The following is a 17,537-nucleotide window of genomic DNA, read 5'->3' as shown; positions in this document are numbered from 1 at the left end:
TCTTAATCAAGATTGTGTGGATTATTGTCTCAACGCTCCAACACTTTTGTGGTGCTCTAATTGTTGTTTTCTGTGACAACGGGGATTATTTCCTAAGGGAAAATACACTTTGCACTACAAGTGCAGTTTCAGTGCAGTTTCAAGTGCACTTGTAGTGCAAAGTGCCTTTGCCTTTAGTAAATAACACCCAACAGTGCTTTGTAATGTTACACAATCACGCCATTTTCAGGACTCACCACATTTCTGTCAGGGTCAGCTAAAAAAAACACAAGCAGTAAATGTCACCAAAGATTTGAGTTCTTTTTTTTTATTTTAAAAAGGTTTTACATATTGTCTGGCGTATTGATAGCCCCCTACCCACAAAGAATTAAAGGTATCTTAGCCGGACATCAGGGCACTCAGGGGGGGCAAGCCAGGACGGCCACTTTCAAGCGCCGTCAGGGTTGATTCATGTTGAATTCCGGCTTCAGGCCCAACTGAGCCAGCATAGTTGGCAGAATGTTGCCGTAAAAAATTGTGTAGAACACAGCACGCCAGGATGATGTGATTCAGTTTGTACTCCGCCATATGTATGGGTGCAAGAAATAGGCGGAACCGGCTGGCCTTGATTCCAAACGTGTTCTCCACCACTCTTCTGGCTCTGGCCAGCGGTAATTAAAAACCCTCTGGTCCGGGGTGAGGGTCCTCATAGGGAATGGCCGCATAAGATGGTCCCCCAGCGCAAAAGCTTCATCCGCAACGAAGACGAATGGGAGTCCTTACACGTTGTCTTCTGGAGGTGGCAAGTCCAAGCTGCCATTCTGGAGACGCCTGTAGAACTCCGTCTGGGCGATGACTCCACCATCGGACATCCGGCCATTCTTCCCCACGTCCACATACATAAATTCATAAGTAGCCGACACCACCGCCAACATCACAATACTATTGAACCCCTTATAATTATAATAGTATGACCCCGAGTTGGGTGGTGGGATGATGTGGACGTGTTTCCCATCAATTGCCCCTCCGCAGTTAGGAAAGTCCCACCACTGGGCAAAGTGGGAGGCCACAGTCTGCCATTCCTGTGGCGTGGAAGGAAACTGTGGAGTCAAAACCAAAAAAAAATTAGTCTTTGTGCACATAAACAGGGAAAGCAGATTAGACACAAACATTGTTGGCCAACATCAAGATAACATTTATTAGACGAAATTTTTAAAAACCAATGTATAAGGTCCAACTATCAGATTCCCCCTCCTGGGCCATTTCTAACATTATAGGGGGGGACTCTGGGACAGGTAACCCTCTCCACTTCATTGAGAGATGAATGCCTAAATAATGGGTATTACTTTGGCCAGCCCCTCCTTAGTTACACTATTGACAGCCCACTGGACAGGTAAGAAGTGTCATAATACAAAGATATAAATACACACTGTACACATTTTAGCACATTTGGACATTCTTCTATTAGCTAGCAAGATAATAATAGTATACACAAACTTGAAACAGTACCATTTGAAAGTATTCAGGCAGGCCCTTGCACTACATGCTTTGGGGAATTCATCCATAAATCTGACCACTAAAGAGGTGGGTATAGTGTGTATGGGTTTGGCAAAGTCAGCAGATAGATGATTGAGGATAGATAGAGAATTGGTATCAGCTGACTTAGCAGTTGGGGGGGAGGGTTCCAAATGATTTCGGGACCCCAAAAAAAGCCTCTGGAACTCCCCATGAATTTTAAGCGCCAATCACATTTCCTTAAATTTTAGGGTGTGTTTGGGGTAAAGCACTACTATGGAGCTGACAAAATACATTGTTAAGTGACTACATGAGGTGAATATAGGGGCAGTAGACCATGCTGGGGAGGTAAGTGAAGGCAAATATGTATGAAGGAGCAAAATAATAATTACATAAAAATCCAGCATGCATGAGGACAAAGGGGACATTCACAGCATATTACAATCATGGTAATTAGGGAATGAGGAAAGAAATAAAATATATTATCAAACATTATATACAATAAAATGTGATATTAAAGGATAAAAATCTTACCTTAATATACTCCTTCTGCAGGACCTGAATGATGGCAGAACAGGTCTCTGGGATAATGATCCCCAGAGCCTGGGGGGAGATGCCTGTCCAGAACTTCAAGTCCTGCAGGCTTCTCCCTGTCGCCAAGTACCGCAGGGTGGCGACGAGCCTCTGCTCCAAAGTGGTGGCTTGCCTCATGCAGGTATCCTGCCTGCTAATATAAGGGGTCAGCAAAGCCAACAAACGGGGAAACACGGGGTCCGTCATCCGGAGAAAGTTCCTGAAATCATCAGGATTATTCTCACGGATCTCACGGAGCAAAGGCATATGAGAGAACTGGTCACGCTGAAGCAACCAATTCTTGGTTCATGAACTCCTCCCCACCCTGTTCATGGACTGGACTTGTGTCGAGGTCAGGACCCCAACACCAAGCCCCCTCACAGCACGAACTCTACGAGGAGTACGTATACGCAACATGGCTAGAAAACGGTCGGCTGCTCAGAACGAAGTAACAGAACGCACTAAAGAACAGCAAGGCCTGTGAAGAGCGACCTGAAAAACAGTAACGAACAAACAAGAACACAATGACAAGTCAATGTTACTCGCTGCACGCACTGAAGAGCAGATACAAATCCACAAGCACAAAATGAACAGAAGAAAACGATCTGAAAACCACGAGTCTGAAAAAGCGCGAATCGTCTCTCACCAAGCTTTTACTAACACGAGATTAGCAAAAGGAGCCCAAAGGGCGCCGCGCTTGGTTCTGAACTGGCCTTTTCTAGTCACGTCGTACGTGGTGTACGTCATCGCGTTATTGGCGATCGGAAATTCCGACAACTTTATGTGACCGTGTGTACGCAAAACAAGTTTGAGCCAACATCCGTCGGAAAAAATCCATGGATTTTGTTGTCGGAATGTCCGATCAACGTTCGATCGTGTGTACGGGGCATTAGTATTTTCAAATGACTCAGAAGCTCATGCATCTATTGCTTTTAGTTCTGGTTAGGACTTGGAGTTGGATTTGGGGCTTTTTTATGTGACAAGATAAAATCAATGAACTTGGAATTTTAGGGATCTGATCAAGCTTGTGCAATGTGAAATTGGTATCAACTGAATAAACAAAATACAATGTAATAAATTCATTTTGATGAGTCCAGTGCAACCAGAACAAAAGAATTTAGGGTTATTTCATCTGCGCAGGTCGCTTACAATCTGGTTGTAAGGGTTGTTGGAAGTTATGTCTAAAAAGATCTTTGTATTGGGCTGTCAATGCCTAAGTATTTAAATGTTTGTTCTCGCCAGGCAAATGAGAACTGTGATTGTGGGGGAGAGCCTGATGTTAAATTGTCAGAATTAACTTGATTTTGAAATTTGAGAGGCCGAGTTTATTGAATCAGTGCTTTAGTATGGGAGAGTTAATTTTGGGTTAAAACACGGGTGAACAGTTTTTGGACAGTTTGTTCTATCCACATGCTTACTATTTTTTTTTTTGAGTATTGTGGCTGGGATGGGCTCAAGGGACATAATAAATAGCAGAGGGGCAAATCTTAACTGCTGCTGAGGTTATGTAAGCCCATTCATTCTATGTAGCTGTAGGGTGTTCGTAAAAGGCCATAATCCTTGGGTGTATGTTTATGTCAAGGCCAATGTATTGCAAAATCAAGAGCTTTAAAGCGGATGTAAACCCGATTCATGAAATTTGAGCTGGGCACATATACCTGCAGAGTTTTCTTATCTCTCTTCAAAGCACTATGTCCCCTAGCTGTCTCCTGCTCCGTTCTTCTGTTTTCAGCCTGATAACTCCTGACAAGGGCTCTGAGACTGGAGCCTGAAGTTTGTGTCAGGGAGGGGGCTATAAATAGATTAGCACAAAGCTGAACTAGTCACAGGCAAGCTCTGCATGTGTGGGGAGGGGGGGTGTGCCTTTCCTCCAATCAGCTGTCTCACATTGTATGGCAAGGATTCACACCCACAGGTGAATCAGGAAGAGAAAATTCTAACAGGACGTGCATTTTTAAACAGTATATAAAGATGAAGAGAGCAGATATACATTCAAGCAAATTCGAGCACCGCGGAGTGCCCCATAATGCACTGTGAGATTGCAGTGCATTGACGGCTGCTGATTGGCCAAAGCATGCACCTAACCTGCATTCTTTGGCCAATCACAGCGTGATCTGCTGTCAAAGATATGATTGGCCAAAGGCAGGGTGCCTTTGGCCAATCATCGCTCAGAGGCTAACACCCCACACTATATAAGGCTGTTGCTTACACGGCATCCGTATATACTGAATGGAGATTAGGCAGGTAGTGTAGTGTAGTGTGCAGTCAGTGTAGTATATATATATAAAACAGTTCAGAGTATATAGTGCAGTTAGTGTAATATATATATAATACAGTTCAGAGTATATAGTGCAGTCTGTATAGTATATATAATACAGTTCAGAGTATATTGTACAGTCCGTATAGTATATATATTGCAGTTCAGAGTATATAGCGCAGTCTGTATAATTAATTTATATATATATATATATATATATATATATATATATATATATATATATATAGATATAGATAGATAGAGATATATATATATATATCTATAGATATATAGATATATATACACAGTTGTGCTCATAAGTTTACATACCTTGGCAGAATTTATGATTTCTTGTCCATTTTTCAGAGAATATGAATGATAACACAAAAACTTTTCTTTCACTCATGGTTAGTGTTTGGTTGAAGCCATTTATTATAAATCAACTGTGTTTACTCGTTTTAAATCATAATGGCAACAGAAACCACCCAAATGACCCTGATCAAAAGTTTACATATCCTGGTGATTTTGGCCTGATAACATGCACACAAGTTGACACAAAGGTGTTTGAATGGCTATTAAAGGTAACCATCCTCACCTGTGGTAACCACCATCCCCTTTGTGGTACCCCATGCTCCCAACGGTCTCTTCCAGTTCCTGTTCCAGGACACCTCTCTATCACTGTGTAAAGAGAGTCTCCCTCCCAGCTCCCGAGCTTCCTGCCTGAGGTACCCTTTGCTGTGACACTCATATATTTAACTCAGGTGCTGTCCATTTCTTCTGATCATCCTTGACATGGTTCTACACCTTCATTTGAGTGCAGCTGTGTTTGATTATACTGATTGGACTTGATTAGGAAAACTACACACCTGTCTATATAAGACCTTACAGCTCACAGTGCATGTCAGAGCAAATGAGAATCATGAGGTCAAAAGGAACTGCCTGAAGAGCTCAGAGACAGAATTGTAGCAAGGCACAGATCTGGTCAAGGTTACAAAAAAATTTCTGCTGCACTTAAGGTTCCTAAGAGCACAGTGGCCTCCATAATCCTTAAATGGAAGACATTTGGGACGACCAGAACCCTGCCTACAGCTGGCCATCTGGCCAAACTGAGCTATCAGGGGAGAAAAGCCTTGGGGAGAGAGGTAAAGAAGAACCCAAAGATCACTGTGGCTGAGCTCCAGAGATGCAGTCGGGAGATGGGAGAATGTTGTAGAAAGTCAACCATCACTGAAAGCCCTCCACCAGTCGGGGCTTTATGGCAGAGTGGCCCGACATAAGCTTCTCCTCAGTGCAAGACACATGAAAGCCTGCATGGAGTTTGCTAAAAAACACCTGAATGACTCCAAGATGGTGAGAAATAAGATTCTTTGGTCTGATGAGACCTAGATAAAACTTTTTGGCCCTTAATTCTAAGCGGTATGTGTGGAGAAAACCAGGCACTGCTCATCCCCTGTCCAATACAGTCCCAACAGTGAAGCATGGTGGTGGCAGCATAATGCTGTGGGCGTGTTTTTCAGCTGCAGGGACAGGATGACTGGTTGCAATCGAGGGAAAGATGAATGCGGCCAAGTACAGGGATATCCTGGACGAAAACCTTCTCCAGAGTGCTCAGGACCTCGGACTGGGCCGAAGGTTTACCTTCCAACAAGACAATGACCCTAAGCACACAGCTAAAATAACAAAGGAGTGGCTTCACAACAACTCCGTGACTGTTCTTGAATGGCCCAGCCAGAGCCCTGACTTAAACCCAATTGAGCATCTCTGGAGAGACCTAAAAATGGCTGTCCACCAATGTTTGCCATCCAACCTGACAGAACTGAAGAGGATCTGCAAGGAGGAATGGCAGAGGATCCCCAAATCCAGGTATGAAAAACTTGTTGCATCTTTCCCAAAAAGACTCATGGCTGTATTAGATCAAAAGGGTGCTTCAACTAAATACTGAGCAAAGGGTCTGAATACTTAGGACCATGTGATATTTCAGTTTTTCTTTTTTCATAAATCTGCAAAAATGTCAACAATTCTGTGTTTTTCTGTCAATATGGGGTGCTGTGTGTACATTAATGAGGAAAAAAAATGAACTTAAATGATTTTAGCAAATGACTGCAATATAACAAAGAGTGAAAAACTTAAGGGGGTCTGAATACTTTCCGTCCCCACTGTATATTTGCTATAGTTATTTTCATTCCTCTTATTTTTCCTTTAAAGCAGACTGCCATTCCCCTCATAAGAACCTGCCATCATCACTGTGCTTACTATACCAAAATAAACAAATTAATTATAATTAAATTAATTATAAATCTAATTATAGATTCTTTCCTTCGTAGATTCTTTGATGCCATATGCTAATGCTCCTCTTGTCCTTCTCCTCTGCCATCTTGAATAGTAGACATCATTGGTGACCGGTTTCTTCATTTTTGTCAGACCTTGCACATGCACCTTATGAAATGTGATGCAATTTTTAATTGTTATATGTTGCCATGCCTACGGAGACATAAGTGGCATTACTCATGATGCTGAAGCCATAGTTTTATGAACTTTAATGACAAAAAAGCCCTTTACCCTAAGATCTTGCAAAAAGGCACTGGTGATGTGGCCTTCCTAGGGGACATCTGTGAGACACCAGTGCCTCACTAAACCAGGAAGTAGAAATCAGCTGCATTTAATTAACCTAATAACTGTTTGATTTAGAATATAATTTGCACCAGGAAGTTTGTGGTTAGGGGGAAACTGTCCACTTTGCTGTCAAAGGAAATCAAATCATCCCTCAGCATCTGACAATTCTCTGTCTAATACAAACGGAAGAGAGTAATGAGGTCTTACTGCTATACCACAAGTTTTTTCCATCAAGCAGTGTTAGCAAAAATAAAACAGGTAGGGCATCTGGGAGAAAAGAGTCCAGGTGGAACAGACATCTTAAAGTGTGTCCCTTGAATGCAAAGTATTTCCCACCTCTTGCCATGTCTGGATAGGTGGTGAGAGAATTAATTCCTTCATTTCATAAACATGTAGACAATAGAAAGCATCTTATGGCTTTTTTCTGGTAGGCAAGGTGGATGCAGTGTGCTATGGACTCTTTCAAGGCAGAATTCAGCAGTGGCAGGTCTTTCTAAAACTGTGTTTAAAATCCCTTTAAAATGCCTGCTAAGTCAGGATCTCTAATGGGATCTGAGGATGGAGCTGTGTTTACTTTAATTTTAATTTATTATTTATTGCAACCATTAAGAACATGGTGTAGACGTAGGAAGAGATAGCCCAGCCGCTGTGCACCTCACTCGGCCCATGAGGTGTGCAGCAAGTGAAAGCAGCCTCAGCTCAATTTATCCAAGCCATTGCATGGGGGCATGGCTTGGATGAATCAAGCTGAGGCTGTTTTTACCTCATCAGACCTTGTTAGCCTGAGCAGGGGCCACTAAGCATTTATCATGAGAACATGGATTAAGTCATTAATTAATTAAGTCATCCAGACCAACGCAATTGAGTCTACGTTAACAATTGAAATACACAACAAGAAGTGGTAGTATCATAAAAGGTTACTCTAAACAAGTTATAAGTGCCAACGGCAGAACTAGAGAATTTGCTCAGAATAGGACCACAATCAGCTAAGCTGCCAGCATATTATAGGAGACCTGGAGAACAATGAGGTCATGTGGTTGGTCTATGTCAACTTCCCTCTGGTCCACACTTCCTCTGCTTATGCAGAACTAGATTCGAGGAGTTCTGTGTATTTCTTGGAGAGGGAAAACTAAGTCCAGTAAAACCACGTCTTGTGAATTCGAGCCTTTTGTTTGTTCAAAGATGCAGTGAGGTTTTCCAAGTTCATAATATTTTTCACTGACCCATTGACTCACTAGGGGAGGAGATGAAGTTTTCTACTTTACCTGGATATAGGCCCTGGCTGTGTTGAGAATCTGTCATACCAGAGAGTGGCGGTATTTCTGAGCTTTGTTTATTTGATAGCAGTCAGTCCTTTAAAGTATTGAGCCGAATGCAGTAGTATCGCCATCATAGCCTGGCCACCTTCTACACCCCCCGGTCTGTTTTTTAACACATTTTATGTGTCCATGTATTGCAAAACTCAATAAAATGAAGGATAATCTACCCATGGGGTAAATATATAGAGTAGTAAGCACAACACATAACAAAAATGCTTTAGCAATAAATTTGCATTAGGCATACACATACAATAGGTACAAATATCCAAGTATGTCATATTACATCAAGCAGTATACAGCATAGGTATTCGCTCCACTGTTACATACAACCAAAAATGCTCTTGTTTCTTTAAAGTATGATCTATAGCACAGTGCTTTTGCAGCGTCATTTGACCCAATATATGTTCTACAATACCTGGTTGATCCTGCCTGTTCCTGTGTTCCACTAAGTGTACTGACCACGCTAATCATGGCTGCTGATCCATGATAGCTTGGTTAATTTTTCGTGCCTCTATCATCCTGCATCGTCTCTGCATCTCCCCCTCCCTCCCTGTCATTTCTGTAGTCTGTGCTCTGAGCCGATCTCCTCTCCTTTCTGCCCCTCACCTCCTGCATTTATTCCCTTGTGGTCATATAAATATACAGTGGGGAAAATAATGATTTGATCCCCTGCAGATTTTGTAAGTTTGCCCACTTAACCACTTAAAGACCAGGCCCTTTTTTCAGACTCGGTGTTTACAAGTTAAAAACAAGTTTTTTTGCAAGAAAATTACTTAGAACCCCCAAACATTATACATTTTTTTTCTAACACCCTAGAGAATAAAATGGCGGTCATTGCAATACTTTTTGTCACACCGTATTTCCGCAGCGGTCTTACAAGCGCACTGTTTTTGGAAAAAATTCATTTTTTTGAATAAAAAAATAAGACAACAGTAAAGGCAGCCCATTTTTTTTTTTATATTGTGAAGGATAATGTTACGCCGAGTAAATTGATACCCAACATGTCGCACTTCAAAATTGCTCCTGCTCATGGAATGGCGTCAAACTTTTACCCTTAAAAATCTCCATAGGCGACGTTTAAAAAATTCTACAGGTTGCATGTTTTGAGTTACAGAGGAGGTCTAGGGCTAGAATTATTGCTCTCGCTCTAACAATCTGTGTGTCTAAACACATAAATCCCGGTTCTCTCAGGGGAGAGGAGAGAGATTGTGTGTTCATACTAAGTATGAACACCGACCTCTCTCCTCCCCTAGTCAGTCCCATCCCCCCACAGTTAGAACACTTCCCAAGGAACACAGTTAACCCCTTGATCGCCCCCTAGTGTTAACCCCTTCCCTGCCAGTGACATTTATACAGTATTCAGTATACAGTATACAGCATTATTATAGCACTGATTGCTATATAATTGTCAGTAGTCCCACAAATGTGTCAAAAGTGTCCAAATTTTCCACCGCAATATCGCAGTCCCGATAAAAAATCGCAGATCACCGCCATTACACAAGTAAAAAAAAAAATAATAAAAATGCCATAAATCTAGCCCCTATTTTGTAGACGCTATAACTTTTGCGCGAACCAATCAATATTATTGCGATTTTTTTTACCAAAAATATGTAGAAGAATACACATCGGCCTAAACTGAGGAAAAAATTAGTTTAAAAAAAAAAAAAAAATTGGGATATTTATTATAGCAAAAGTAAAGTTATTGTGCTTTTTTCAAAATTGTCGCCCTTGGTATCCATGCAATTGCAGACATTTAGCTATTAAACGGTTGTCTAAGGCACTTGTTGGTTTGCCCGTTTGAGGGCGTCCTTGTGTACCCTGATTTGCCGCTCCCACTGGGAAAACATCATCCTCAACCACCCACTATTTGTGCTCTGGGAATCTTCCAAAATCCTTTAAAAGTATACAATGCCTTTATGCTTTCATCTGCTGAATATTGCCATGCGATTTTAGCCTTCCGTCTGAGGCGTGAGGGACCATCTATCCGAATAATGCTGTGCAACACTGTCTAGGAATATATGTCTTAATGTTACCAGCATGCTTCCATCTAACCCCTGAAGAAGGAAATGAATACAGAGTCTGTTTAGCCTTTTGGCTTTTCTCTGTTTCAGAAAGATGTTGGGACTTGTTGTGACCACCATATTCAATCGACTTCCAGTCTAGTAATGTTGTGTGCTCTCAACATCCAATTAGCTGCTGATTTCTATTGTAAATGTATTTCAATTTCATGATTTTAGATGTTTATTGTATATTCTATTCTATTTTGTATATATTTATCCAATAAAATGTATATTTTTATATTTATCTTCTATGATTCTGTTGCCAATATCCTGTCTACCCTTTTACCCACACCATCCCCTTGGGGCATCCCCTTCCTTTTTTCTAATCATATACAGTTGGGGAAAGTTTGCTTTGCAACTGGAGCAAAAGTGGCATCATAGACCTCTTTATACTTCCTCCTTTTCCCAGAATACACATAAATCACTGACACTAATTTCAGATTCAGTGATTTTCTGTTCCTTTTATTAGAGCCTTGTTAGAAGAAAGGGTTAACAAAAAGTAAAGCTTATCTATGTCTGTATTCTAGCATTGATGATTTGATTATTGCTCACAAAGTGGATTAGGAAGTTGCAATGCTAGAATACAGACATAGATCTACCTAAGTATTCAAATACAGCGTGAGCTAAATGGAAGCTTCCTGCTAAATCAAAGTTCTAAAATGTGTGCGATACTTAAAGTGGTTCTAAAACCAAGGCATTTCTTACTTTAATGCATTCCCTGCATTAAAGTAAAAAATTCTCCAGCGGAAGTATTGCCTCCCTTACCTCCCTATATACTTTTCTGAGTTATATCTTGATCCAGTGCTGTGCCTGTTTCCAGTGGCACTGGTCTCTGTTCTTTAACTTACAGGACACAGAGGCAGCAGCAGGAGCCATTGGTTTCTGCTGCTGTCAATTAAATCTTGTGACGAGGGAGAAGGGAGGCAGACGTGAGCTGTGCTGTGTGTATCTATAGAGGCACACTGCCCGGCACGGGCACGATCTCGCAGATGTACTTCCAAAGTAAGCGACTTGCTATGCTATGGGGGCACACAGAGAAGAGGAAGAACTGAGAGCACTAGTAGGGGACCACAGAAGACAGTGAAACTAGGAGCTTTCACCTCTGAAACCCGCGCAATCTCTTGTGGAGTCCCTCAAGGTTCACCCTTGTCACCAGTGCTCTTCAACATCTACATCCGCCCACTCCTCAAAATCATCAGAAAATCGGACCTCTGCTTCCACTCATACGCTGATGATACCCAACTCTACCTTCGCATCACCAGAGAAAAAGACCATCATCAGCAACTAGAAAAATGCCTCACTTTGATAGACGACTGGATGACCACTAGCTCTCTTAAACTCAACGGATCAAAAACAGAGCTTCTTCTCCTACACGCAAACCAAAATTCCAAAACTAGGACCCCATGGACACCGCCCACCATCTTTGGACAGACCATCTCTCCAAGCACCAAAGCCAAGAGTCTCGGAGTAATTTTTGACTTAGAAATGTCAATGGATGCACAAATAGGATCAGTAGTCAGCGGATCTCACCATCTCCTCCGCCTGCTACATAGACTCATCCCCTTCGTCCCAGAAGAGGACAAAGCAGCAGTAGTAGGAACAATCATCAATTCCAGACTCGACTACGCAAACTCCCTCTACATAGGACAACCCCAATATCAGCTTACGTGCTTGCAACTCATCCAAAATACGGCGGCAAGACTGTTAACAGGAAAACAACCCTGGGAATCCATCTCCCCTTCCCTGTGGAGCCTACATTGGCTGACCGTAAAGAATCGAATCACCTTCAAGGCCCTCTGCCTCACCCACAAATGTATACAAGGAAACGCTCCTCAATACCTATGCGAGAAAATAGAGCACTACACACCCAATCGCAGTCTTTGATCTTCTAACCAAAACCTCCTCCTTATTCCAAAAACCCGCTACAAAACAAAGGGAGAACGAAGATTCGCAGTCCAAGGACCACGGCTATGAAACGCTCTACCTACTCACATTCGCATGGAAGAAAACCATCAGGCCTTCAGGAAGAAACTCAAGACCTACCTCTTCTAAGAAGCTGGACAACACAGGACAGATCTAGCGCCTTGAGGCGATTCAGTTCGCATTTGCAGCGCTATACAAATCATTCATTCATTCATTCATTCATTCATTCATTCATTCATTCACAGAAGAGGAAAATTGGGGCTGCTCTGTGCAATACCATTGCACACAGCAGGTAAGTATAACATGTTTATTATTTTAATCCTTTACAACAAGCAAAAGTGTAAGCATGCTAGAAATAGCTTAGCTAACGTTTGAAGGTGAAGAACATCATCTACCTAAAAACAACAGTACAGACAAGCAGTGGGGGCACTTTTATATATTTTATACATTGCAGAAAATACACATCCAGGTATAGAAGCTACCAGGTCACTGTTACCAGGGCCATCTTTAAGGTGGGTCAAAAGGCACAGCTGTGCTGGGCTCAGTCATTTTTGTGGGGCTCAAAGCAGCTGCCCCTTGAGCCCACCATAGACTTAATATCTTGGGCTGCTCCTAACTACAGTGGCATGCGCGTGGCCTCCCTGTCATCAGTGTAGCTGTGCGATCTCCCCTCCCAGCGCTGCACAGGCCACTACAGGTCTCAGGTTGGTTGTGCTATGACAGAGGAGAGGTGCAGCTGCGGGTTGTCTGTGTACTCACAACCCGCTCACCCCCCTCCCCCGTCAGCAGCCATTTCTGTCTAATCACTGCTTTTTCTTCCCTCTCCCTCTGGCTAAGCAGAACAAGCAGCCAATCAAAGGAGACTCAAGGGGCATTATGGGACATGTAGTTCCAAGGCATGGACTGTTCACTGAAGTCCATGGTGCCTGAACTATACCCTACTTCTAAAGGAGTAGGGAGCAACATTTGCCCGGGGCAAAAATTCACCAGGACAGTGCAGTGTTCTAGGGGAGTTAGTGAGAGGAACATGTGGTACAGTTCCCTCCAGAGAGAGACTGAGCTGCTGAAAAACCACCAAGCAAGTACCATGTGAGGAAGACTGCAAGAGCGAGAGGGCCATGTTGCTGAGCCACTGACAGGATATAGACCTTGCTGCACTGCTTACTGTAGTAGTCACGGGCAACCCGGGACACCTGATTGAAGGGGCCACTGCTGCTGTGTCTCTAGATCTGGCAGGAGGATTTTGCAGCCACTACTTGCTACCACCACTAGGGAATGAGCCATTAGGAACTACCTAACCAGCTACCTTATAGCTGCGGTACCAGTGGTGGAACTCCCAGATTCACAAAGGTCATATTTGTGATCTGGCCCTGGTATTCTGCCACTGTGGGTGCCCCAGATGGCAGGAAAGGGGCCCGCTGCAGAACATGCCAGGGACAGATCCCTCCCACCTCCTCCCCCAGCAGTGATCAAGTGGCTCCCACTGGAGTACTGATCCCTGAGGCAGAGCCTGCTGCAAGGCTCACAGTGATTGGGCAAGATTCGACAAGGGGGTGCGGCCGGCCTTTGAGGTGATTGCAGTTTGTGGGGCAAGCAGGTGTACTGTTGTGGGAGCCTTAGGTCAGTCATAGACAGAGTGATTTTCTTTCCTACAACCATGGGCAGAAATTCGCTTGATTTCCCCATCAACATAGTCAGTGTTGTGACCTACAGTTTGTTTCGTGTCCCATTTAGGCTTGATCACTATGGGGAATAGTGTGGGTGATGCTACAACCACTGCAGGAGTGCCAGCTAAAGATGGAGCTCGTCCCAGCTCCTGTAGTCACTGGAAGGAAGAGAGGAAAGATCCCGGGTGCCGCACATCCACGGAGTCCTATGGTGTATGAGAAAGACAACCTCAGCCTGGTATCCCGACAGGCCACACCCCCAATGTGTTTCAATGTGTTTTAGTCATGGGGTGACTAAGCTCCGGGGGCAGAGTGAAACACGTTTGGGGCGTGGCCTGGCAGAAGCCCAGGCTAAGGTTTTCTCTCTCATACTACCATAGGTCTCAATGAATGTGTGGCACCCGGGATCTTTCCTCTCTTCCTTCAAGTGAACACAGTCAATGTTGATGGTGGAATCTCTCCTGTGGAGCCATTGTCTTCTTCCAGCAGGGGGGTGGGGAAGCTGTCAGTCAATCAGTGAGTGGTAATGATGTGCAGTAACCTTTAGCAACCAATCAGTGAGCAATAAGGTTGTGCAGTAAAGTCTAGCAACCAATCAGTGAGCAGTAAAAATGCGGTAATGATATACTGCATCCTCTGACAACCAATCTCAATTGCTGACTGATATGCTATAGTAAACCGATTTTGATTCTAGCTGCTTTCAGAGCAGATGGAGAGCAAAATTGCATTGCATGGCAGGGGCCAGTGGTGTGTGTGTGTGGGTGGGGGGGGGGGGGGAGAAAATGTTTGCCCAGAATCCAATGAATATTAAAGTAAGCATTTTGGTCAGTGAGGCTGTTGAATGGCTCTTTTTAATGATCCAATTTCTAACATTTTGCCAACAGTGACAGGATCACCAATGTGACATGGTCTTTAGTGAGCCTTTTCACATGCTGATCACTGAATGGTATCAAAAAAGGTCACAAGTTCCCTGAAAAACACATCTTTGTTGTATTTAACACAGATAACAATTTTTTCCTTTCTTTTTTGCCAGGTGTACCCACTGAAAACTCTTCCTAAGAAGCAACCAACGGTTTTGATTATCTGTGGTTCAGAGGAGAATGGTGCTATTGGCCTTGTCTGTGCTCGAAACCTTCGTACTTATGTAAGTGATTTGAGTGGATTGGTAAAATCTGTATAATATAGTGAAAATATGAAGGTTCTCTATTTTATTTTTCATTTTGACATTCTAAGTTTAACTTATTGGAACTCATGCATACACATGGATATAGAGTTTTAAAAAATGGTTTGCTGCCTCAACAGCTTTTCATCTTTCTGCTTTGGTTTACTCAGGCAATCTCTCCATGTTCTTTTGTTGTTGCTAAAGGGGTTGCTGTTAAACCATGTTTGCTTAGGCATAATGGACCTTGTTAGGTGCATTTAACACAGGCAATGGAGTGTAGCATACACGGAAAGGCAGGAGCGCCTTCAAAATCTGTTGGATACACTAAATCAAACTTTAAACAAAGGCGTTTAATTTGATACACATTCTGTCAGGAAGAGAATGATCTCTCTAATCCATGTATATTTTCTTTACCCTCTGCTCTTCTTTTCACATCCATCTTACCTAAACTACAATGCATTCATTTTTTTTGTCTTGTCATTTAAATAATTCAAATTTTTTAAAATTGTTAATGTCTGACACATGCTGCTTATCTGGACACATGGGGCAACCATGCTTGGCACAACATAACCAACAAACACTCCTGGGGTTTTAGGGAGCAGGTGCAGTCGCAATCTTGTCCCAGCTGAGAGATGATGTATTGTGCATGGAAGGCACTACACCAATTAATCAGATTATCTTTACTAAATTATTTACCACTTTGTTACTGCAGTATAGTCAGAACTGTCACTGTTCAATCTGGTGTTGTGGCTGTTTGGGAGCTAATAACTCCTGCATTTCTAAATGGCTGATGCTTTGCTATGCCTAATGATACTTTCAAAAACATTTTTTTATTTTTCACATATGTTTATTAGCAGCAGCTGACAGAATTGGGTACCTGTGATAGAAATTGCTGCTGCGTACAAGTAGAAACCTTTATTTTGCTGAAGTGTGCAATACTGTACAGTGATGGAATGTATTATTCAAGCAGTCAACATCTTGATGGGTCACAGATAATAAAACACTGTCATCAAAACTGGAAAACAAAGTGTCCCTGTATATATCCCTGTGTTATGCACAGTTCTAAAAAACTATTCACAGTAAATATTTTTTTAAAACAAAAGAGCAACCAAAACATTATAGTAACAAATTGTTTAAAAGGGTTGTCGTCATATCCCCATTGGAGCAATTGTTCCCCTGGTGTTAAATTTTGGTAGCACTTTTAGGAAGCAGTGATGTCACCCCCTATGACATATGACAGCCAGGACTAGTGACTGGTCATATGCACCCCCATACCCAGATGCATCAGGTATTTTGTGCTGGCTGATCTGGGGGGTTGGAACTTTTCACAGTCACTGTTACTTGGCCTATTTAGGATAAACTGACAGTGCCTCTTTATGTTAGCTGTGTATATTTCTACAGAACATTTGTCATTCTTATATATTGAGAGGGCATTGCATTTTGAAGGTTTTTATTTTATTATTCTATTTAATTTATTGTAAATAATGCATGCCAACTGTGGTTGAAGCAGATTTATATACAGGGACACTTTGTTTTCAGTTTTGAGTGTATCATAATTTCTATGCAACACGACTAAGGACCTATGTCAGTGGGCTGCTTGCTTTAATCAGCCATCACATTGCCATTCTAGTCTATAGGTGTGCAAAAGCAGCTTGAAGCAACCAAAATGCAAGTCCAAAGGAAGTAAACTATTGGTCAAAAGTACCTTTCACTGCTTTCTGAATGATGTCACAAGCCTCACGAATGAATGCCATCAGCAAAAGTCCAGGCCCTAAGGCCAGGTTCACATATGTGCAAATTGGATGCACATTTCTCCGCATCCAATTCCCATGACATGCGACTGTGCTCGGCTCACAATGGAGCCAGTTCACACAGGTTCGGTTTGGCCGCGGTCCACATTCCAAAAGGGTCCTGTGTGTCTTTGGGTCCGGTTCAGGTGCGAATTCAGGCAAAAATGCGGACCTGAATCCCACCTGAATGGCACCTGAACCGGTGAACAGGGAAGCACTGGACCCCATGCTAAGTATGTGGGCACCGCAGCCACACATATGTGAACCTATTGTAATGTGTACCAGAACAAACCACACATGGGTTTGTTAAGTCACCTCAGGTAATTAAGTCACCTTAGTCCAATCACCATGAATTGTGTCAAGACAGATGTTGATTGCCCAAGAACATGTTAGGTGTAAAAGTTTGTAAAACCACCCTGTTCTATTTGCATAATCGAATCACCATAATGCCATAAAGTCTGGGATATGAATTGTAATGGAAATGTGTAAATTCTGTATATTATTATTGTACAGGATTTATATAGCGCCAACAGTTTACGCAGCACTTTACAACATGGGGCAGACAGTAACACTTACAATACAAATCAATGCAGGAGGGTCTAGAGGGCCCTGCTTGTTAGAGCTTGCATATAACTGTATTCTATTTTTGTATGGTTTGCCTATGTATTGCACACTGCAC

At 42.5% G+C, this 17,537-nt stretch overlaps 1 protein-coding gene across 3 annotated transcripts in view; it reads left to right on the top strand.

The window, feature by feature from the left end:
* Positions 1-17,537, top strand: part of YJEFN3 (YjeF N-terminal domain containing 3) — a 268,133-nt gene that overhangs the window by 189,187 nt on the left and 61,409 nt on the right. For all 3 annotated transcript variants that reach the window (XM_073592292.1, XM_073592283.1, XM_073592303.1), the window contains one exon: positions 14,940-15,050. In XM_073592292.1, coding sequence (XP_073448393.1) covers positions 14,940-15,050 — 111 coding nt within the window. The remainder of the gene's footprint in view (positions 1-14,939; positions 15,051-17,537) is intronic.

This window comes from Aquarana catesbeiana, linkage group LG01 (assembly GCF_042186555.1).
Source record: "Aquarana catesbeiana isolate 2022-GZ linkage group LG01, ASM4218655v1, whole genome shotgun sequence".
Lineage (NCBI taxonomy): Eukaryota > Metazoa > Chordata > Amphibia > Anura > Ranidae > Aquarana > Aquarana catesbeiana.
Note: the sequence above shows the minus strand (reverse complement) of the source record. Positions and strands in the feature narration are given on the sequence as shown.